This window comes from Apis laboriosa, unplaced genomic scaffold, assembly GCF_014066325.1.
Source record: "Apis laboriosa isolate Shangri-la unplaced genomic scaffold, ASM1406632v1 scaffold16_cov148, whole genome shotgun sequence".
Lineage (NCBI taxonomy): Eukaryota > Metazoa > Arthropoda > Insecta > Hymenoptera > Apidae > Apis > Apis laboriosa.
This window is the reverse complement of record NW_025222129.1, coordinates 507065-529865: the sequence shown is the minus strand read 5'-3', so window position 1 is coordinate 529865 and position 22801 is coordinate 507065. Positions and strand designations below refer to the sequence as shown.

The following is a 22801-nucleotide window of genomic DNA, read 5'->3' as shown; positions in this document are numbered from 1 at the left end:
AGCTCGTGTACCGGAACGTCATAAATTCCAAGCCATCCCACTCTCGACCCCTCTTACTCGCCACTCTTTTCCCTTTCCTCTTCCTCTTCCTCTTCCCTTTCCTTTTTCCCCTTCCTCCTCTCTCTCTCTCTCTCTCTCTCTCTGTCTCTTTTGCTTCTTCTCTTCCCATGCATTCGTCGTCTCGTTCGTCCGTGCACGGGTTCCTCTTGAAAGAGCAGCGACAACGCAAAAGAAACGGAACGTAATTAGAAAAAGTGTCATTTTTTTAAACTCGCATTCTCCGCTCGACAAAAGCAAAAGTCGCGTTTCGGTGCTTCTCGTCATCCCCCACCCTCAACGGAACAGGAAAGGGACCGAACGCGTGAGAACGAACAGTTCTCGAAATTTTCGATCGAAGGGGAGGATTTATATTTGTTTCTCGTCCGACCGATCAGGTGAATCGCACGATTCGATCGGGCTCACGAAGCGTGGAGAATTGAAATTGCGATTGAAAGAGACTCACCCTCTTGTCCGAGGAGCACGGCGAGGATGAAGAGCAGCGTAAGATCCATCGTCGTTCGTTGGTCGACGACCGTGGATCCCGTACCTCCGCTTTCGTCTATCCAGTATAATTCGAGTTCCCCTATTTTCCCTGTTCCCAGGTCGTCGTATTCGCAATTCCACCTTCTTCTTCGGACTCGACGGCCACGATCCACGATCTACGATCAACACGGGCGCGTGTATATCTCCACCGACCGATCCAACCGATTATATTCGCCTCGATATTCACCACCTCTCGAAAACGAACTCGCGCCATCGAGACGGGTTTTTCGCCACCAACCCCTCCACCCCTCCCGAAAACAATCCTCGCGTCTCGAATCGTCCGACAACTAACGAGCTGTCCAAGGGGGAATGAAAGGAAGGACGGATACCGCGTTTATTTTAGCGGAACGAGTGTGACGCGTCGAGTTGTCGACCCTTCTTCGAAGGGTCTTCTTCTCGCACCCTCTCTCTCTCTCTCTCTCTCTCTCTCTCTCTCTCTCTCTCTCCCTTCACAAGCGCGTCTCTAGAGTCACAGGTCTCTAAAAGTGTCTCGAGCGTTAAACGCTTGGAGATTTCCAAGTTTCCGCGATTTTTCAGCAGCGCAGCGTCATCCCGATCTCGTCGGCCCGATAACGTGGCAGGCGATAGTTTGGCACAGGGACAGCTCCTCCCAACCAGGGAGGTTTAAGAGGGCGGGCGTCTAATTTTCACCGGAATCACGGGCCACGATCGCAACGTAGACGAAAAGTACGTAGACGGTGGTGGAAAATCTTGGACTCGAGTCGGACCTACTCGAGGGGAACTGTATCGAGAGGATGGGGGGAAATTGCTCCAAGGCGAAGAAGAACGGGGATTTATCCGCGGAGAGGGGTTGGTCGTGATAATTAATTAAATCCATAATCGGGCGAAACGAACGTTCCGAAGAACGAAGTTTGGAAAAGAAACGTTTGAATGGGAGAGGAGGCGAGAAGTTAAGAGAGAGAGAGAGAGAGAGGGAGGGAGGGAGGGAGGGAAAGGTGGAGCGAGAAAGGAAGGTGGAAAGAGAAAAACGAAAGTATGCCGGCGTACGGAAGGTACGGCTTTTAAATGCAACTTGTTGCAATCTCGCCCAAAGCGGCGAGTTTCCTTCGCTCGACCGCGCTGGAACGCGCACGTGTGTCCTTCGCGGAGCGAGCACGCGTGCTCTTCTTCTTCTTCTTCTTCTTCTTTTTCCAAACAGGAGTTGCACTTCTCTCCGAAACCGGAACGGAATTTACGTTTTATACACGTATCGTATCGATCGATTGCATTATCATAGAACGAAATACGATTTCGGAGAGGAGACTCGTCGAAAATTCGAACGTTCTGGCCAATGTTTACCGTCAACGATCACGACACCGACGTACCGCTTTCCAACTCTCTCTCTCTCTCTCTCTCTCGATCCTTTGTTTTTCCGATGCGGTGACACGTGGTAACGGGAGAGCGTCGATCCAAGAGGGCACACGCACACGCCGATGTTTCGTCGATTCTCTTTCGCTCTCTTCTCTTCCCCACCTCCTCCCCCCTTCCCCTCAACTTCACTCCCGTTTCCAATCGCATGACGCGAATGCGTATTGATTCGACCGAGACTATTGCCTTTCGGATCCATTCAAAGAAGGGGTGGAGCGTGATGGGTATAATATCTGGGGGTTCCGTTTATTTGTTGACATAATTGCACCGAAACGCGATCGATTTCCCTCGCCACCCCGATTTCCCTTTTATCGCGATCGATGGATTCCCCTACCGCGACGACTCCCAATTTTCCTTCTATACTCTCTCTCTCTCTCTCTCTCTCTCTCTTCCACGCGATTCCTCGATCATCGGTGGAGATTTTGCCCCGTCTCAGGCGCGCTTTAATCGAATTCCCGAGTTCTCACAGGAACAGAAACAGGTGATCTTCGATACGGGATTAAGAGCGGCTTACCGCAACGCCGCCGTTAGCGGCTATTCCTGCCAAGACTAGTTCCGGTTCATCGAGTCGTGCACACGGTTCGTTGTCCTTTCGTGAGCCAGCGTCGGGATCCGATGAAATCGATCGATCGGTCGAGAGGGGGGGGGCGGAGGGAGGCGAGAGGGAAACATGGATCGTGGCGGAGGAAGAGGAGGAGGAGGAGGAGGAGGAGGAGATCCGCCGCGAAAATTCGAAACCGTGGCGTGGGGGGGAAGAATGGTTGGCGAATTCCTTTTCACGGCCGTTACGTCGATTCGTGGTCGGGGTTGGCGGAAAAAAAAAAAAAAAGGGATGGAGGGCGAAGGGAGGATGGATGGAAGAAGGCACGAGCGGACGACGCGGCGTGGCGCGGTGATTCGCGAGGAGCGTCTCGGAGGGAAAGTTGGCGTCGCGGATGGCCGATGCCGACTACGAAAGCTCGACGTGGCGCCAGCCGAGGCCTGTGCGCCGCTACGTCTACGTATACCTGCACGCGTGCGCGTTGCGAGTCGAGCAGGTGCGAAATGCACGCGACTCTCCACCTACGATACCGACCAACGTGCCTCCCCGACCACGCTCACGATTACTCTCGCCTTTTCGCCCCCGACGATCCATTATTCCCGATCGTTATCGATAAAACCAACCCTTCGAACCCTGAGGAGAAAATGAAAAAAAAAAAAAAAACGTTCAAGATACGTCTCCGTTGCGTTGCCTTTTCGAACGTTAATAGACGCCGCGTCTCGTGATTATCAATATCCAACCCCACTCCTCGGGGTAACCAATACACGGATCGATATGAAGCAAACAGTTAATTTCACACCGATTGTTATTGGTATTCACGAGTTTGGATTAACGCGTCCCATTTCCGATCGAGCATCTCCGCTCTAGACAAATTGAAAATAATCGAAAGTTGTCCAAGTTATAATCGGGGGATCCCGTTTTTCCTCGATCGCCGGAAATTTTATCGAGCGAAGAAAGGAGAGAGGGGAATCTGGGGAATCGAATCGCGGCGAGGCGAAAGGGAGAAACAATTATTCCGTTGTTCGGTGCGAACAAGCACCGAATGCGCACGAATGAATTGGAGGGAGTAGTTTAAAGGCGATAATAAGCTCGGTCGTTTGTAAACGCGTGCCGCGGGGAAATCTTGGCAAATGGAAAAAAGGATGGAAATTAAGTTTCCATCCTCCGTTTCCGTTCGTGTTCCTCTTCCTCTTTGGCCGATTGACCGAGCGAGATCTCCTTCTTCCTTTCTCTCGGAGGAGGAAGGAAAACGCGCTCCGAGAGATCCGGGGGACCACGAGAGCGCGGCGATAGATAGATCCAGCCGGCATAAAAATTTCCTCCTCTTAACGGGATAATCGTTTTCTCCCGCCTCTCCGCCAGGCTTCGTACTTCTCCTCCTCCTCCTCCTCCGCTACTTTATTTCACTTTGTTCCGCAAACTGAAACTGACGCAACAGCCAATTTCGTTCGTTACGGTAACGATAACGGTAATTGTTAAAACCGTGTGCGCGTTCTACGCGCGGTGAGTAGTCCCGACGACGACGACGACGATGGAGGAGGGAAAGAATAGCTATCGTGCCTCAAAGCGGGGACGATATCAAAGCGGGAGAGCGCCGCTTTTTTCTCCATCGTTTTTTCACCCCCCGATATCGCTTTTACGTCCGATTCGGGGACGTAAAAATCGAGACATCGGATCGAGCGGAGAGAAGTGGAGTGATACGGCGCGATAATGCGTTTATCGCGCGAATATCGATAGGTATATTCTCTGCCTCGATCGCGAAAAAGTTGATCGCGTTTCGTCTGGGAGGGAGATTCATCGACAGGGAGTGAAGGAGGGAAGGGGATAGGACAAACGCGAAGAAACGCAATGGAAACACGTCGAAATTCCGTTCCCTTTATACCGGTTGCGGTACTCCTTTGAAAACAGTTGCGGTAGAAATCCCAGTTCGTAGAATATATAGACGATAAATTCCGCTGCGGTTTGTTGCAACGGATTGAGAAGACAGCGAAATTGTTTTCGCTGAAAACCGCGTATATGGCCGAGCCAACGATTTGCGGTTACGCCATCAAAGACGTTGTACTTTGCCCGTTTGCTCGCCAGCTTCTACTAGAAATTGGCGTAAATCGATTATCCGTTCATTAATCGACCCACGCGCGCACTATAAACGATCGAGTCTGCGAGCGGGAACGGTAGGATGGACCTTCGGAAATTACGTCGTTTCGAATACCGGTCCAGAGACGGAGAAAGAGAGAGAAAGAGAGAGAGAGAGAGAGACGGACAAATTCGTATTTCTTATTGGCGGTTCATCCGAATATGGACGTGGTCCACTCTCTCTCTCTCTCTCTCTCTCCTTTTCGGTTTTGTTTCTCGCTGGAATTCGTCCTTCCCGTCCATCCATCGAGATATTACTCCGAGGTATTGCTCGCCTACGAAAACCAGAGAGGAGTTAGGATAGGAAGGCGGACTGCAATCGTTCTTTGTTAAAATCGCGCTTATCTCTGAATGAATAATTTATCGTCCCGTTTATCTTTTTCCACGCGAGAGGCGTTGCCCGCTAACGAAACGATCAACGTTTAAAAATAAAATTAACATAAAACAGGAGGGTGATTTAAGGACGCGTAAAAAACTTCTTGAGAGGAGATTCGGTTCGGGAGGACGTTGAACCGTTGGGTATTCCCCTATGCGATTCGTTGGTCGCCGCCGAATCGATCGAAATACATAAATTGAGCGAATATCGCGATAATAATAATAATAATAATAATAATCAACGGGTAACGCGATTCTTTCAACGCGCACGTACGAACACGCTTTTGTAAACCCGATCGCGAACGGATCGCGGCGGGACAAAAGAGGATGCAATGGCCGGTATGCGTAAACTCGAGCCCGATATAAATTTCAATTTCTGTCGAGCGGGAATTCCACGCCGCTATTATACAGCTCGTATGGAGCTATACTAACTGCTGCTGGTTAAATGGATCGACACCTCCCTCCTAATTGGCGAATCGACGATTCCTTTTTCCTCGACTCGGAATTCGTACGCGGGAGAAGCTCGCGCCAGTTAACCCGAATAAATAGAAACGTTCCGCGTCTGGCGGAAGATAGTATCGACCATCCTTTCCCCTCCCTCCACCTTTCTCCTTTTCTCCCTTCCTCTCTTCCCGCTTTCCTATCGCACCCTTCGTCTTCTCAAGCCCTTCTGTTGCACCACCTCGAGCAACCTGACCGTCTGAAACGTAACCTGCTGTCGAGGGGGAGGGGGAGAGACCGAAGGGACGAGCAGAGACCGAACTCGAGGGTGTAGCTTTCACGACCTTTCCAGGCTACGGAGTTAATATTTATCGAGGCTGCCTGTAATTTTCTTGGCAACTGGCTGCGTTCTCCTCGTCCTCGTTCCCGAGGATGAAACCAGAGGGAAGAGAAAATAATTAAGATAACTCCGATCCTCGTGTATTTTTCGGTAAAATATATATTTTTTATTCCTTTTCTCTCTCTCTCTCTCTCTCTCTCTCTGTCTCTCTCTTAGTCTCGATCACACGCTTTTTATTGGGAAAATAGTAGACGATAGGATCGAATTATTGTTTGAAATTTTTCGTTCCCTCGACAACAGTAGTCTCGTCGGCAAACACACCGTCGTTTATGAATAAGATTAATACGAAAGCGATCGAACACACGGTCGTATATACACACGAAACGCGAGAATATCAACAAGTTTCGTACTCCTCGTTCTTCGTTTCGGGAACAATGACAGCGAGCGAGAAACAGGGGGAGGCACGAAGCACGCGGCGGATCGAGACTAGAATCGTACTCGGCAACGTTCCTCTTGTATTACTGCTTGCCGCTTGATTTACAGCGCCCACGCCCGCTATCGCCCACGATTTCCACTTGTCCCTCCCTCCCTCCCTCCCTCTCCCGATTAATCGGTCCATCCTGTGCCGGCGCTAATTTATAGGCGCGCTAATCGTTTCGTGCGAATTGTCAACAAGTGGCCGATTCTCGACCACTTGCGACGCGAAAACCGAGCTACGGGATATCGCCAATATTTCCATCCTTTTCTCTCAAACTGGACCAACGATCGCGGGATTTTCGGGTTACCTAGTTACAGTGACATCGATCGGTACGGGGGTGATGGTAATGAGGTAGAAAGGCCGACAGAAAGGAGAGGGAAGAAAAAGGGAAAAGAGAATAAAAATTAACGGTGAAACGAAGGTTCACGGAATGTCGGGGTAGGCGATCCTCGGGGGAGGCCGAAAATGCACTTTTTATCGCGGTACATCTTGTATGCGGCGGTGTATCAGGCCCGCGCATACATATTTCCTAGCACGTTTCCCGCACGTAGCCCGTTCTCTCCACTGCCACGTCCCACGTTCTCGATCGTCTCCTCCTAGGTAGGCTAGGTAAACGTGCAAGGTCGGCCCTCCTGCTCGTGCTCCCTCTGTATCGAGGAATCAACGAACCGTTCCCTCGCTGAGAGAAAAACCCAGGCCCTTCCAATTCTCTTCCGCGATGTCCACTCGCCACGAGTGTTTCTTCTTCTTCTTCTTCTTCTTCGAGAGAGAGAGAGAGAGAAACATCGAGATTCGTATTAATCCAGCCCATAGGCGAGAAAGTAGGACGAGTAAAGTGCAAGGACGGCCCTGCTCTATCATATATCATATATCGAGGAATCAACGAATCGTTCCGCTATCCTCGCTGAGAAGGGCCCTTTCAATTCTCTTCCGCGAAAAAAGCAATATCCACTCGCCACGAGTGTTTCTTCTTCTTCGAGAGAGAAAGAGAAACATCGAGATTCGTATTAATCCAGTCCATAGGCGAGAAAGTAGGACGAGTAAAGTGCAAGGACGGCCCTACTCGTGCTGTCTCTATCATATATCGAGGAATCAACGAATCGTTCCGCTATCCTCGCTGAGAAGGGCCCTTTCAATTCTCTTCCGCGAAAAAAGCGATTTCCACTCGCCACGAGTGTTTCTTCTTCTTCTTCTTCTTCTTCTTCTTCTTCGAGAGAGAGAGAGAGAGAGAGAGAAACATGGAGATTCGTATTAATCCACCCCATGGGTAGAATGTGGAACGAGTTAAGTCTTTTTCTTGCGGCCCTACCATCCTCGAGCAAGGAGAGGGGAATAAACATTGCTCGACAAAGTTTGGAGCGTACGAGGAGATTAAGCGGTTACTCTTCGTCGAGCCGTCGCCTCGGGCCCGACGCAACGTCATCCGACGAAGTCGAGATTTTCCCAAGTTGAGAGAAAAGAATGGTGGGATCTATTTAACGCGCGTCTTTATCTCTCCTTTTCTTTCTTTCTTTCGAAACGAAGAGAAAAACGAAGGTGGAAGCAGAGAAGGGGAAGGGGGAGGTGGATACGTGTCGTCGATTGGATTCCGACTAATTCGATGGGGAAAAAGAGGGGATGGAAGGGAGAGACGATCTTGAGATTAAACGAAACTCGGTGGTGGTGGTGGTTGGTCTATCGAGGTACGTAGCCGGTCGGTTTAATCCGGTGGTGATCACTTTTCCGAAGAGGAGAAAGATTTATGGGATCCGTTTTAAAGCCGATTAAGAAGGAAGACGACTGGAACGTTTCGTAACCCCCCAGCCTGTTCTTAATGACTTATACGAGGTGCAATTTCCAGCGACGTTCGGTGGAACGTACACTCGACCGCCACGAGTCTTTAATCAATTATGCAAATCATTTGCGGACTACCGCCGCGCTTCCTTCCTTCCTTCCCCCCTCTCCTTTGCCGCGAGGACGCGCAATCCCAAGTTCCCTTTCCCTTTGTACGCGCGACATCCCCCATACCACAGTCTTCCGCCGGTACTCGTTTGGCCGCGCCCAATTTCACGTCCTTCCAATCCTCCCTGTTTTTTCCCTCTCGCTTCCGAAACAACTCGGTTAGCTCGCGGCTTGTTTATTAAAACTTTCGAATTAACTCGCTTTAGACGCGTTCGTTTTATACTTTCGTGGCCCCCCATATGTATATATATATATATATATATATACACATACTTGTGCGTATTATTTATTCCTATCTCTCCCTTTTTCTACCTCTGAAATGTTCCTAGAGCTAAAATACTAAAATACTTTCTCTCTCGTCACTGACGACCACGCGTCATCGTCATCCAACGCAGTTTCGCTCTACGCGCGACTATAACCTTTTCGTATCCCTCTCCTTCCAGCTTCGCTCGCTCGCTCGCTCCTCTCTAACGAGTTATGTTTCGCGCCCTCGTCGCGAAAGTTCGGATACGAGATTACCGGCGCTGGTCGGCTCTCGAGCTCCGCTCCCTCCGATATTATGGAAAGCGCGAGAGCTCGATGCCCGAAAACGAAGGAGGGACGAGGAACAAGCGAAACGAGAGTATCGAGCCGCCTCCATCTCTTCTCTCATAGAGACGAACCAGTCCTTTTCCCAAGGAAACGAGATTTATTGCGCGTCGTGTATATATATATATACGAGCACGACGACGGGGCTCGAAACATCCGCTTTACGATAAGAAACCAGATGTATGCACTCGTATTGCCAGTCGCGTTTTCGGGTAACCACCGTTCCCCTTTTCGAAAGGAAAAGTGCAGCAGATATATATATATATATATATATTCGAGCGAATTGGAGCGTATCGATACCAACAAATCCTCGTGAAACGTTGGAAAGATTCGGTTCCGTTCGCGGATTAATCGCGTGGACAAAGAAGCTAAAGTCGGGGTTGACGTCGATGTCGTCGCGAAGGATGCTTTCAAGTTTCGGTTACCGCCACGCATTTCGTCGCATTTCGTATGCCGCGTTCCATGCTTGCTACTACCTCTCTGGGAGTTGGTCGTAGAGATAACTAAACGGAAAGAATCGCGTAAAAAGGGATGCACGTCGGCCCGCTTAATTTTTTAAACCCATCCTCCGTTTACATAAATTACGACTATTATATTTTCGCGTGCGTGAGACGAAAAAAGAAGAGGAAGAAGGGAAGAAAAAGGGAAGGGAAAAATGGAAAATGGAAGCGTTCGATCGCGGTGGAGGTGGGTGTTCGACCTCGATAAATATATATTTCGGTATACCGATGATACGACAGGAATAGAATTTCGTTAGGGCAAATGTCGGGTAGCGACTTTAACTTTAACGGGTCAATCTTGCATTATTTAATAATCCATCTTGCCCTCCCTCCGGCTACTATCGCTTCCCAATCGATCCTTCATTCAAAGACGTCTATTGTGACGGAAGAGGCGGCACGCTATTTCCGATTACGTCCTTTTTATTCTACGATTACGAATATTTATGGAAGTGGAATTTGGAGTTTCGTTGGAACACGCGTGCAAAGTGGAAAGTTATACACGCGTTATGGATGGATGGATGGGTCGAAGTTTTGGAAAAGTAGGATCGGGTGCGAAAAGTGTGAGCGATGGAGGAAAGGGAATAATCGTCGTTCAAGTTTCGCACAGATTCGGGAATTGGCTGACCAAGATCCGTCCAACTACACCGGAAGTCGAGTCGGCGAGCCCTAGCCAACTTATCCATCGAATTAGAGAAAAGCGTTCTCGTGGTGTCCCGTGCACACCCCTGTGCAAACTTCCCCGTTAATCTCCTGGCAACCCCCCACGGGCCTCGATTTATCGGCGATACGCGAATACTTCTTCTCACCGTCTACTATCTCCAATACTACTTCCAACTCCTTTCGATCCGGCATTCGTTTTACAACGAGCTCGCGAACCTCTGTTTTTTCCTTTATCTGGGATATCGCGTCGATCCTCCTCGAATCGACAATCTCGAGTGGCGAAAGTCGATATCGATGGAACGAGCGATATATAAAATTCCGCGTTCGAAATTCTAAGTAAGCGATTTAAGGATTTCGGCTAAGCAAGAAATCGAGTTGCTCTCGTTATCGATCGAGCATCTATCCCAAATATAGATTAAAAAGCGTAGCGACAAGATTGAAGCGTAGTGTTCGAGGACGACGATGGGAAGGAATTGGAAAAACCGCTCGAATCAGGCTTACCCTCGACTCATTACTTTGAATTATTCGAATAATATTTTCCTGTCTGACTGAGAAATCAATGCGTCTACCCGGCCGATGCATAATTCATGGCATAGTATCGGACAGATCGAAGATTAATAGCTCTGATCAGACGCTCTCTAATCGAACGCTTACCGCCTACTTTTCCTCCCTCCCTCTCTTCTTTCCCCTACCTCCCATTCCGTTTCCACTCTCCCTCCCTCCCCTTTCGTTTATCTCTTCCAGAAGCTGTCTCGCATCCTACGATAAAATCGATAGATAGCCTCGGACAGGATGAATTCGAACGATTTTCGAATCTAATACATACTCCTCCCCTTCAACCTCCTTCAACGTTAATTTCATTTTTCGCCAGGGAGGAGAAAATTAAACGTAATTAATCCATATATATATACACACACACACGCTTGTCGAATACGAGCAGAATCGAGGAAAAAGGAAAAAAACGGAAGATGCGAAAACCGCTGTAAAACTTGATAAAAAGTTGAAAAGGTTTTCTCGCGTTGCAACTTTTCCCTCCGATTCCTGATGCGACGAGATGGAAAGAAAGGGGAAGGGAGAGAGAGGGAGAGAGGTGGATCGTCATCTTGCTCGGGCGCAGATTATCCGATTAAAGGCTAGACGATCCTTGAAATCGCTTCGCGGTAATGGTTAACGAGCAAAACTGTTTTTGCGAGGGAAGCGACGCACCGAAGCTTACCAGCCGCCAAAGCTTATCCCGAACGGAAAGCAACTTTTCTCTCCGGGTAACTAGGAACCCGGCCAATAAAAGTTTGTCCTCGCATAACGCGAGAAGAAACAATTTTGGATCGCATCGTACGAACGCCTAATTGAGACGAGCACGTACCACCTAATAACTTTCGAGTTCGATTCCGGAAATTGAATGACGTGACGCAAAAGCTAAACGCTTTTCCTCCCGGCCGAGAAGGAGGAGGAAGAGGAGGAAGAGGAGGAAGAGGGGGGGGAGGAAAAAGAAAAGAAAAATTATGCCTCCGGGCAGAGTTTGAAAAGAATCGAGGAAGGGAGGGGAGCAGCCGATAAGATGGAATATCGCCCCCCCCTCCCCCCTTTAATTCGAGTTAATCGAACGCGGGCAAAACGAGCCGAGAATTTCGTTTCGAGAGTTTCAGAAAGGAATAATTTTGTTTAGATCGTTTTTCCTTCTTTCGAATTTGCAATTTTACTTACGCGGATCGATCGATTATTTTGTTTCGTCAGATGATCGCCGGGGATAACGAAGTAACGTATTTTCTTTTCTCGGGACGCGGAAATCACGTGTACTTACCAACGAGAAAACTTTCCCGAGATTTTATCCCGGCCGACGTTCAACAACGTGATACATCACTTTGTACGTCGCATCGAGGCCGCTTAGACTCGATAAAATTGCGAGCAATTTATCGAGAAGATCGATAATTGTCGTTTAAAAAAAAAGAAAAAAAAACTCCCCGCGCTCGATACCCAACGATTTCGAATCCCTAGCTACAAACGACTCGACTTTTCAAAACTTAGACGAGTCGATTTGTTCGACAAGTTTATCGAGTGGCCAGATACAAATTGCCGCGAGTCGTCCACCAATTATTTATTTCGTTCCAGATACGTACGCAAGCGATTGCCACTGCTCTAATAATAAACGGATCGTTTTCCGAACCAAACTCTCTCCTAAACGTGTCGCGCTTCTTTTCGAATTGGCCGAGAACACGTTTCTCGGAGGAATTCGACGAATAACCCCTGCTCGCGTACCATTTTTTCGACGACGATCGATTCACGTAGTGGAAGAGGCCACGACCTCGGACGAATTCGTTTCGAGCGACACGCGTTCCAAGGCGATGTTCCGCAGGACGGTGGCGAAAGAACGTAGAGAGAGAGAGAGAGAGAGAGAGGGAGGGGCGCGTAACGCGGAGAAAAGTGGCGGTAGGAGGCATATAATGGCGAGTATTACGGGCACTTAGTCACTTTTGTGCTTGGGCCGGCATTGTGCTAAGACAAAAGATGGCGAATCCCCGGGAGCGATTCAACTGTCCCACGCGAGACAGTGGCGGCGGAGGCGGCGGCGACGGTGGCGGTGGCTGCTGTGGCGGCACTCGAATAACTACAAGGGGCTCAGGGCAAAATTAAGCCGAGCGGGATGGCGCGGCAATTCGCGAGCGTTCACAAACACTCCTTCTCTCGTTTGTTACGGCCGCGATACGCTTGCACGTTCGCTCGCGCACGTAAATGGAAATACCACCACCTTCTTCCGCGCTCCAGTCTTCCGCGCGTGTCCGCCTCTGAAAGCTCCGATACGCATTGTGCCATTCCCCTTTGTTATCTTTTTCCGTCCCAAGTTTACGCGATGCACACACACACGCACAGGCTCCAACTCGTTTCGACCGCCACAATACCGCCGTTTCTTCTCCGTTCTTTCTTCTCCTCTCCGCCGCGAATTCGTTACGCTTCCAGCTACAGACCTTGGTTAGACCTTTCCTGATTATTTTTCAGCTTCAGTAGTAGTATGCTCTCCGGATCGGGATAACTTTTCTTCTCTCCCTCTCCCTCTCTCTCTCTCAAGATTTCGAACATTGGGGAAATTTCGCGCAACGATATCCGGAGGAATGCGGAGGAGACGTTTCCCCGCCGCTCGATCGTCCGTCCCCGAGGTTCGCAATTTCGACGAATCCAAGAATCGAGAAGAAGAGGGAAAAGGGAGGGCGAAACTTATAGAGAAATAGGCGGAACGATTCGGAAGACCACTCGGTCGCGGCCGCCTCTTTCATCTCCGACATCAAAAGGCAATTCCTGAAATTATGGAGATTTTTCCGAAGAATTTCGCGAAATCGACGGTATTCTACCCAAGACCGTGCCCTCGTGCTCTTTGTCGGAATAAACGGGTTGAGGATTGAAGGAGAGAGGGCGGGGAGAGAGGGGGAGAGAATAGAGACGGAAACGGGACCGGCGAAGGAGAAGAAAGTCGAGAAGAGAGAGAGAGAGAGAGGGAGAAGAAGTCAAGGCTTGGAACAAATGAGAGGTTATTTCAGCCGCTAGACGTATGTACATATATTCGGTATCCCCGTCTCAATCATCGATCCGACTTTGCATTTTCACCGCGAACCTCGTAGTTTCCCGTTAAACCGTAACTTCTCCCCTTCTCTCTATCTCTATCCTTTTATCCTCCCAACGAACGAGAGGAGATAAAAAGATCACCGATCTTGAAAATAACCATCCGAGATACAGAGAGAAACAAAGTCGACGATCTTAATCCACCCGGAGCTATTTGCAATTTGAACGTGTAGCGCGTCGACGCGTGAAACTTTCGCGATCGGATCGAGAAACGAGTAATTTAAAAGCGATAAATACTTTTTCTACCGTCCGATTGATAAGCCGGTTGATATCGCGTCCATCGTTTCCAATGATCGTCTTTTTTCTTCTCTTCTCAACCGTTATCGATGGCTAGCCTCTGGTGTTTCGCGATACCGATTCCTTCCGTTTCGACCCCGTTGCTCGCGGACAAAAGAGCGGGAGGCCGTGGCGGGGAAGATAAGGTGGAAACATCCGAGTGTACACTCGGGAAAGGGAACAAGTATCCGCGCATAATACGGTTTATACATACATACGCGAGATGATGGGAATCTTTGCTCCTTCCTTTCTTTCGTGATAATAGCAACAGTGGCGACGCGTAGCGTACGATCGGTGAAACGATCAGGAGAAAAAGAAGAAGGGAATATATATCCTTTCAACCGTGCAAAAATTCGTCCCGCATCGGCAATGTAATCGGATCTCGATTTAACGGTGAATCGCGAGACGCTGTATTCCTTGGGGACGATAGGGGACGATTAACGGAGATGCCGAATTGATTTCGCCGTAACGAGAGGAGAATTCTCGGGTGGAGGGTCGAGAAGGGAAGAGAGAGGCTCCTCGTTTCGAGGTGAACCGAACGACTCGGCTCGTGGGACGAGATTTGAATAATCGTGATGGCTCTTGAATAGGAAAAAGAGTGTCAATCTGCGCGTTCTGTGCATGCAAGTTTCTCCAACGAGCGCGCATCGAAAGCACGGAGGAGTACAGCAGGGGAGGACGCAAGGACGGGTACCATTAGCGACGACGAAGATGGAGGGCGATCCAGTGGCGGCTCCCCAATTAGCGTTAATCCTTGTTAATCCTCCGCGTCTCTCCAATCTGCATCCCTTTGTTCTTCGTTCGGGCCGCCAAGCGGCCCGACTATCGCCACAGTTTACGGAATATTTCGAGTTAGCAGCCAAGGGACAGGGATGGACGAGGGGGGAGCAAGCAAAGCCGGGAAACGACGACTCGAACGTACACTCGAGCCGAGTTTCCACGTCAATTTTATTCGCCGCTGTCGATCCTTCCGGTGCACCGCCATCTCGTTCGCGCGAGAGAGAGAGAGAGAGAGATTCGAAAAGGAGCGGCGACGTATCGATCGAGGAAAAGGTATCTATGTCGGGTAACGAGCGGTGTATCGGCGGCTTGGAAATCGAAATTTCGCGGCAAAACGTTAACGTTAATGGTAAGAAGGAGAAAAAGAAATGAGACCCTTCTGGATAGGTAGAGATTGAGCGAAACGAAAAGTTGGGAATTCGGTAAACTCGGTGGTGGAATCGGGACGGATCGTTCTCGATCGTAGATGAAGAGTTACAGGAGACAAAAGGAGGAGGAGGAGGAGCAGGAGGAGCGGGTTTAGAAATATTCGTCCGTTTCGAAACAAGGGAAGGCATTGAACTCTGATCGATGAATCTTGCGTCGCCTGAACGGGGCCGAACGACGAAACGACGCAAAACTGTGGAACTACGCGGCTTAAAATGAAAAGTAGCGGCGCGTACGGTGGTTATACCCGTGGAAAGGGGGGTATGCATGGTCGAGAGGGTGGCCGAGACGAGGAGAGCGATCAATGAGAAATGACGAACGCGAGAGAGGATGAGGCGAAAGATGGAGGAAGAGAAAGAGAAGGAAGGGGGGAAAGAGGAGAAAACGGCGTCAACGGTAGCTCCGCTCACATTGTTACCATAATCGGCCTCGGTTGGGCCCATTGTTTGTCATTCAATTTTCCCGCTGGATTTTCACCACTGACAATGGGAGGAACGCTTTATAAGTCGCGGGAATTACATGGACGAACAAAGCTCGTAAATATATCCGTTGAATCGTGAAAAACGTCCTGCCTGTCTCCCTCCCTCCTCGCACACGACACCGCACTCTTCCAACCCATCCCGTTCCCGGTGATCCTCTCTCGCGTCACCCCGCTCATCTTCTTTCGCTCTGGATCCGCGCGCGGAAAACGCGGCGACTGTATCTTTTCGCACGGACGAGCTTATATCGGGGACCGAGCGTGGTCCTCGACCGATACGCGGCAACGGAGGCAACGTACCAGCCAGCCGGCTAACTGGCCAGCGGCGGATGGAAACGCAACGGATACCGGCGGCCAGTGTACGCGCCAACGGACCAACGCCGGCCATTCTCGTAAATCAGTGGAATTCCGCCTCCGTTCCGGGACAATTTTATGATTTAATCCGGTGAATGCGCCAAGGCAGTGTGTGCGGTCGCGCCAGCTTCGAAAGCTTCGAGTTCGCGATATACCGACTGCACTTGCCGAGATGAATTTCGCACGCCGCCAAATGGTGACCGCGCGTAAAAATGGTTTGCGGCGGCCGATGGTCGGCGGATGGTGAATGGCGTGGGTAGGGTGGTCGGCGGTCGGCACACGGCCGGCAGGGGGAGAGGAGGAGGAAGAGGAGGAGGAAGAGGAGAACGAGGAGGAGGAGGAGAACGAGGAGGAGGAGGAAGAGGAGGGAAGAGACGCGACAGCGACGCACGCTGCGTGAAATTTCAGGAGGACACTGACCGACGTGCGTCGCCATTCCTCCGAATTTTCGATCGGTTCGAGAGAGCATTATTCGGTTAAACCGATAACAAAACGGGCCCTTGATTACGAGATTGACAGCACGCGTCCGATCGATCGTATATACGCACGCACACGCACTCTCTCTCTCTCTCTCTCTCTCTCCACCCTTGGTAATTTACCCTCCGACAAACTTTTCGAACGCGAACAATGGGACGAATCCCGTATCCGTACCCATCCGTATCCACCGACGTATCTCGCCATTTTTCCCATCTTCCTTTCTTCCAGCCTTGATCGGAGATTAAAGAATCGTCGCAAAAGAAGCGTGCGAGATCGGTTCGCGTGACCAACTAGACTCAGCTAAACAAAAGGTTTCTCCTATTCGTAAATCGCAAATCGAATTAAGCTCTCAACTGGCACGCCATTCCCGATCACGAATCGTCGTACGTATAAAAGGAAAGGATCTCGATAAACCGAGTCAAGTGAGTTGCGGAACGTATTCACGACTTGTCATCACCGCGTCTCACTTCAGGTCGTTGTCATCGCGCGTTATATCTTGTTCTTTTTTTTTTTTCCACAGTGCGGTGTTATCCAAACTTTTTACCTCTTCCCCCATACTATCTTCGTATCTCTCTCTCTTTCTCTTCCTTCCTTCCTTCCTTCTCTCCTCCCTTCCTCCCTCCCTTCCTTTCTGTTCATCGTGTTTGCAACAACAACGTTCGTCATCGATCGATTCGAATCCTTGGAAGGATATCCTTCTATCGGCTTCGACGTTCTATCGTCGAATTACCGTAATCCGTGCCGCTTGGAATTAATACCGATCTCGCATACCGATCGTAAAGACTTTGAACCGTGCCGGGATGTTATTGCATAATAAGACCGTCGCCGGTAAAGCGTTGGCTTTCATGGCCGAGGAAGGGTGTGTAACACGTAATCTCTCTCTATCTCCATTCTTCCAATTTTTTTTTCACCCAATTTTCCAATATAAATATCCTATTTCTCGCGCGAAACGAACAGTGATCTCCTTTCTTTGACAAACGTTACGCTACGCAACGTTTTAATATCCGCGTAGCGTTCAACGTTAATACGTATATTAAAACGTTATAAATAAACGTTGTTGATTTATTCATCATCCAGATATGTTCCCTCGATGCGAGAAAGATTTTTGGGATGGAACGTACCGCCGGAGTATTCGGATCTTGTCCATCCCCATTGGAGAGCATTCCCAGCACCTGGAAAACATTTTCACATCGGACTCGCGCTCATCTATTCGATGCTGCTAGTCATGTCTCTCGTAGGCAATTGTTGCGTCATATGGATATTCAGCACGTAAGTTTGAAATTTAATAATTCGAGTCGTCGTGCTGCCCTCTCTCGAGAAACCGTGGAATCCACGCTCGCGTCCGCGTGGATCGATCGTGCAACGAACGCGTACCGACTATCGTTATAAGCGCGCATCGTATTTACCGATTGTGTTTACCGACTACTTCGTTTCAATTCGGGATGCGAATTGTTTCCAGATCAAAATCACTGAGGACCCCTTCGAACATGTTCATAGTTAGCCTGGCGATATTCGATATAATAATGGCTTTTGAAATGCCAATGCTAGTGATAAACAGTTTTATGGAACGTATGATTGGCTGGGAAGTCGGATGCGATGTCTACTCGGTGTTTGGATCGATTTCTGGCATGGGACAAGCTATTACAAATGCTGCCATCGCATTTGACCGTTACAGGTTACAGTTATTCCGTTTCGTCATCGTCTATTATTTACGAATCGAGATACCGAATCCTCTCTTTCTTTGCAGAACCATTTCCTGCCCGATCGATGGACGACTCAACTCGAAACAAGCCGCGATAATCATCGCTTTCACGTGGTTTTGGGTGACACCGTTCACTGCTTTACCGTTACTAAAAGTTTGGGGCCGATACACTACCGGTAACAAATTCCACTTCTCTTTTCTCGGAAACGTTCGACTCGTACTTTTGCCTTATGTATCCTTCTAACCATTCCAGAGGGCTTTCTCACCACTTGTTCGTTCGATTTTCTTACGGACGATGAGGATACGAAAGTTTTTGTGACGTGTATCTTCATTTGGTCCTACGTGATTCCTCTCGTTTTTATCGTATTATTTTATTCTCGATTACTCAGCTCTATTCGCAATCACGAAAAAATGCTACGAGAGCAGGTACGAATTTCCAATATTTTTACATAATTATAACTATTCTTACGTAATGTTATTATATATATAAAAAAAAAAAAAAAAAACGAAATTTCTACTCTAAAACAAACCGTTTATTCGTGCTTTACAGGCAAAGAAAATGAACGTGAAGTCATTAGTATCGAATCAAGACAAGGAGAGAAGCGTCGAAGTGAGAATCGCAAAAGTAGCATTTACCATCTTTTTCCTTTTCCTTCTAGCTTGGACACCGTACGCAACGGTTGCTTTGATAGGGGTATATGGCAATCGGTAATTATCGCGTTTACTTGAAAATCGTAAGTTTTTTCGCGCGGATGGTAAGTAACGATGAATGTGTTTTCGCTCCAGGGAACTCTTAACGCCTGTATCTACAATGTTACCTGCTGTATTCGCCAAAACAGTATCTTGTATCGATCCATGGATTTACGCGATCAATCATCCGAGGTAACTAATTCGTCGCGATATCCTCGACGCGAGACAGAAACGAAACGATCATGTCTCTCTTTGTCGCTGTACAGGTATCGACAAGAATTACAAAAACGATGCAAATGGATGGGCATTCACGAGCCGGAATCGACTTCTGATGCTACATCTACCCAAACTGAGAAAACCAAAACAGACGAATAAATCGAACGTCCTAAACTTTGATGCGCTTATATAGATTGTTTTTTCGGTATTTGATCGAGGTCGCACATTAAAGAAGTGCAACTTTGATTTTCCGTATTTTGATTTTAACTCTTATATCAATAAATATGTAAAATTTAAAATTTTATGTAATTATGAATATGAAATTGTATAAAAATACAATCGTAGCGATCTGCGCATGGATAATAACGATTGTACTCTTATTATTAAAGCATTATTAAAGAGCAAAACGTTTCGTTTATTTTTTACCTTTCTTTCCCCATGTTGCGTGCACTCCGGTAGACTCCCGCGTTTTTCGTTACGCGCATCATATTTATTCCCTTTTTATTCCTTTTCCCTGTGATATTACTACCACTACTACCACTACACGTATACACGTTCGTATTATTTTTCCGTTTTTTGAACGATTTCACTTTCACAACACGTATATACGACACGAAAATTAATTCTCTTTCGAAACGTAACCTCTCATTCCGAATGCCACGTTGACATTAATTGAACTCAAAATGCGCACAAAAGGGTGCGCAATAATCTGCGCAGAATACGGCGCAGAAAGTGACACGCGCGACACAGCGTGTTAAAGCGAATAACTAATGCTGCGATAAAAGCATCGAACGATTTTTCAGATCTATCAATATCAGAAAATAGAGAAATATAATCCATTTATTACGAGATTTTTATTTTGCGAATGCTCGTCGAATAAAAAACGATAAATTTTTGTTTTTTAATTACAAAGCTATCTCTCCGCGACATGTAAACTTTCGTTTCTTTTTATCTTTTAGCGCTTTTATAGAGAAAAGAGGGGGAAAAAAAAAAATACTTCTCACCGGCGCTTGTTACGAGAAAATTGAGAGGATCTTGTTACATTCTCGTTATCTCGATCCCCTTAACTCTTTTAGAATGTTCGTTCTTAAGATTATCATCAGGAAGGTAATATTTTACGAGAGAGAAATTATTTTATTACTCAGATTCGCAAATATTATTCGCATTATTTAAGAGTATGGCTCGATTTCTAAATACACGAGACGATATATATATATACATATATATACATCTATAACGATTTCGAAAAATGAAAGATCGGTATTCGCGCTTCCTCGTACAATTGGCCAAACGAACGAGAGGAAATTGAGAGGCGCGAGAAGATATCGATGAAGCAACGTTCGAATAATAGTCTTTATCGTACGAAGATTCATCGAGAAAGACGATTACGCGGGCGTAAAATGCAACGGCGAAAGTTTAGTCCCGGCGCTTGTATCCCGTTTGTGAATTGTGTAGTACGTACTCTTACCGTGTAGTAGATAGTACACTCGCGTGGCTCCCCGGAGTCAGTAGGCGGAGTCAACGGATAGCCCGACAGTTCGGTTAATATGCAGTTAGTACGTCATTTGTTTCTCGCCGTTGGCTGGGCTTATCCGTAATCTCTGACGTCACAGTTCCCTCCGATCTCTCGCGTTATCGCCGCTTAACTCACAAATCGACGAATTCGCGGATTTTCCGGATATTCGGCACATTAAGACATCAGAAACAGACCGGAGAAAAAATATTCTCCTTTCATTCCAAATTTAAATCGATTCACAAAATGTGCGTAACCTCCCCGATTTCGATCGATTCCATCCTATTTACACTATCCTCCGATGAGTTTACCCACACGTGACAAAGTTTTCCCTGCCGACACGAATGGAAAAATGAAGAAACACGCGAGAAAGAGATTACGAGAATAAAGGACGGGAAGAAGAGTTGGCGGATGTGAGAAAAGAGAAAACGAACGGAGAGAGAAGAAAAAGGAGAGTTCGATTCGGCAATGGGAGGAAAAGAAGGAGGAGGCTTCTAAGAAATCCTTGATTAGATGTTCTCGTCAAAGGAATCCTTCGTTTTCACAGAATCGAAGAGGAGGAGGAAGGAAAAAAAAAAAAATGGATCGCACGGAGGGGGTGGAGCAAGAGGGAGATAGATATAAACTGGAAGAAGAAGAAAAAGAGAGGGAGGGGAAGGAATCGGTTTGGGGGAGCGAATTAAAAATTGTTCCAGTCTGCGAACATGGAAGAATCGTTGAAGTCGGGGGAAAAAAAGAGAAGGAGGAATAAGGCGGCGTTTTAATCGAACAGGTCTTGGAAGGGATTGCGCCGTTCCGGGAGTGGAAGGGAACGGATCCCGGCCGCTCGGTTTAAGATACATCCCATCCTATTTCCTGAGGTCGCACCGGTGACGACCAGTTATGGATGTTGAAAATTCAATTACGCGGGATTTATGGCTGCCGACGTGGTGGGATATATTTATTGTCGTAGCATCTCATTCTGACCCCCTCAGTTTCCCTCCCCGCATCACGGGGAACGTTCGATATCTAATATCTAATATCGAATGTTGCGAATACGCGTTTAGCTCGAGTTTCTGCGTCTACTCTTCGAATTCTTCGAAAAAAAAGAAAAAAAAAAAAAAAAAGAAAAAAAAAAACACCTTGTTCGTTTCCTTTGACCCGTTTCGTTACGAAAAGGAGACGGACGTTACGGAAAGGACGGGGGGAGGGGGCACACGTTTGAGAATTATCCGTGTTACAGACAGTTCAGGTATTAACGGGAGGACAGACAGGTGTTTTATAGCGGTTAGACGCTTCGTTTTACAAGATCGTTCTTTTTAAAGCTGTCTTAATACCGGTTAAAGCACGAGGTAATAAACTCCAAAGTGCTCATTAAGGCAGGCTATACATAAGTCTTTTTCTTGTTCATCGTAGCGCAAGATGTATATTAACAAGAGCGATAAATTTTATCCTTATCGGCCGTTACAACTGTTTCGTTACCTTCCCTCCCCCTCCCCCCTTTTTTCTCGCGTATCGATCCCTATCGGAAAATATTCGCGATCGCGGACGACGAGCGCGCGATTGGACGAAGAGGGGAAAGGGGGGGGAGAGGGGAAAAAAGTGGGATCTTTAGACAGACGATCGCGTTGCCACGACTATTATTCACCGGGAATATGATCAGCTCGTCTTTTCGAAACGAATCGCGACTTTCCCTCCCCCTTATTCGAATCCCGTATTTCACTCGAAACGTCAAATAGAATTCAGTTATAAAACTTCCGTTCCGAATTTGCTTACCCAACCGGCCCCATCTTATCGGCACGGCGAAACCATTTATCTCCGATCCCGCAAAATCTCTAATATACGTTACTTTCATCCCCGTTTCCAATTCGTCGACGTCCGTGAAACAAAACGAGGAACGCAACGTCCCTCTATATCGATTCTCTTTCTTCCGAGATGCGTGCGATTCTCTCGTTTTTTTCGCTTAATCGAGCTAAAATTCAAAAAAAAAACGTTGAACGTTGGTGGGGAGGAATAATGGGAGAAGTGAAATTTAGAAGGAAGCCGCGTAAAGAAGGCGGGGGAGGAAAGCTCGTCTGATCGTAGGGAATTAGGCCGACGGCGGGAGAAAAAAAGTTGAAGGGATGGAAGGGAAAAAAGAAAGCGGTTAAGAGTATTAACGTAAAAGTGTGTCATCGAGGGACGTAAGACGAAGGCGCGCGCGTTTATTTACAAATTACGAAGAAACGGCGCGGAAAACTCGATTGGAGGGCATAAACGGATCAGGATCAGTTTTAGGAGCGAATTCGATAAAAGAGAGAGAGAGAGAGAGGGTGAGAGGGTGAGAGTTCCGTTTCGCGACGATTAGAGAT

At 47.8% G+C, this 22801-nt stretch overlaps 2 protein-coding genes across 5 annotated transcripts in view; one reads left to right on the top strand and one right to left on the bottom strand.

The window, feature by feature from the left end:
- LOC122711257 overlaps positions 1 to 22801 on the bottom strand; it is a 74685-nt gene that overhangs the window by 28857 nt on the left and 23027 nt on the right. The window contains exons 1-2 of one of the 4 annotated variants that reach the window (XM_043929833.1): positions 2465 to 2959; positions 503 to 698 (exon numbers count right to left, since the gene is read on the bottom strand). The exons of 2 other annotated variants lie outside the window; for them this stretch is intronic. In XM_043929833.1, the coding sequence (XP_043785768.1) occupies positions 503 to 551 (49 nt within the window). In that variant the 5' untranslated portion in view covers positions 552 to 698; positions 2465 to 2959. Of the gene's footprint in view, positions 1 to 502; positions 699 to 2464; positions 2960 to 22801 lie in introns of those variants that run through there. One more of the 4 variants, XM_043929831.1, reaches the window with a different exon arrangement.
- On the top strand, positions 16793 to 19365 carry LOC122711256 (opsin, blue-sensitive). Its single transcript, XM_043929829.1, has 8 exons — positions 16793 to 17209; positions 17428 to 17619; positions 17810 to 18025; positions 18098 to 18228; positions 18306 to 18478; positions 18603 to 18760; positions 18839 to 18934; positions 19009 to 19365. The coding sequence occupies exons 1-8, from the start codon at positions 17151 to 17153 to the stop codon at positions 19115 to 19117; spliced, it is 1134 nt and encodes a 377-aa protein (XP_043785764.1). The 5' UTR covers positions 16793 to 17150; the 3' UTR covers positions 19118 to 19365.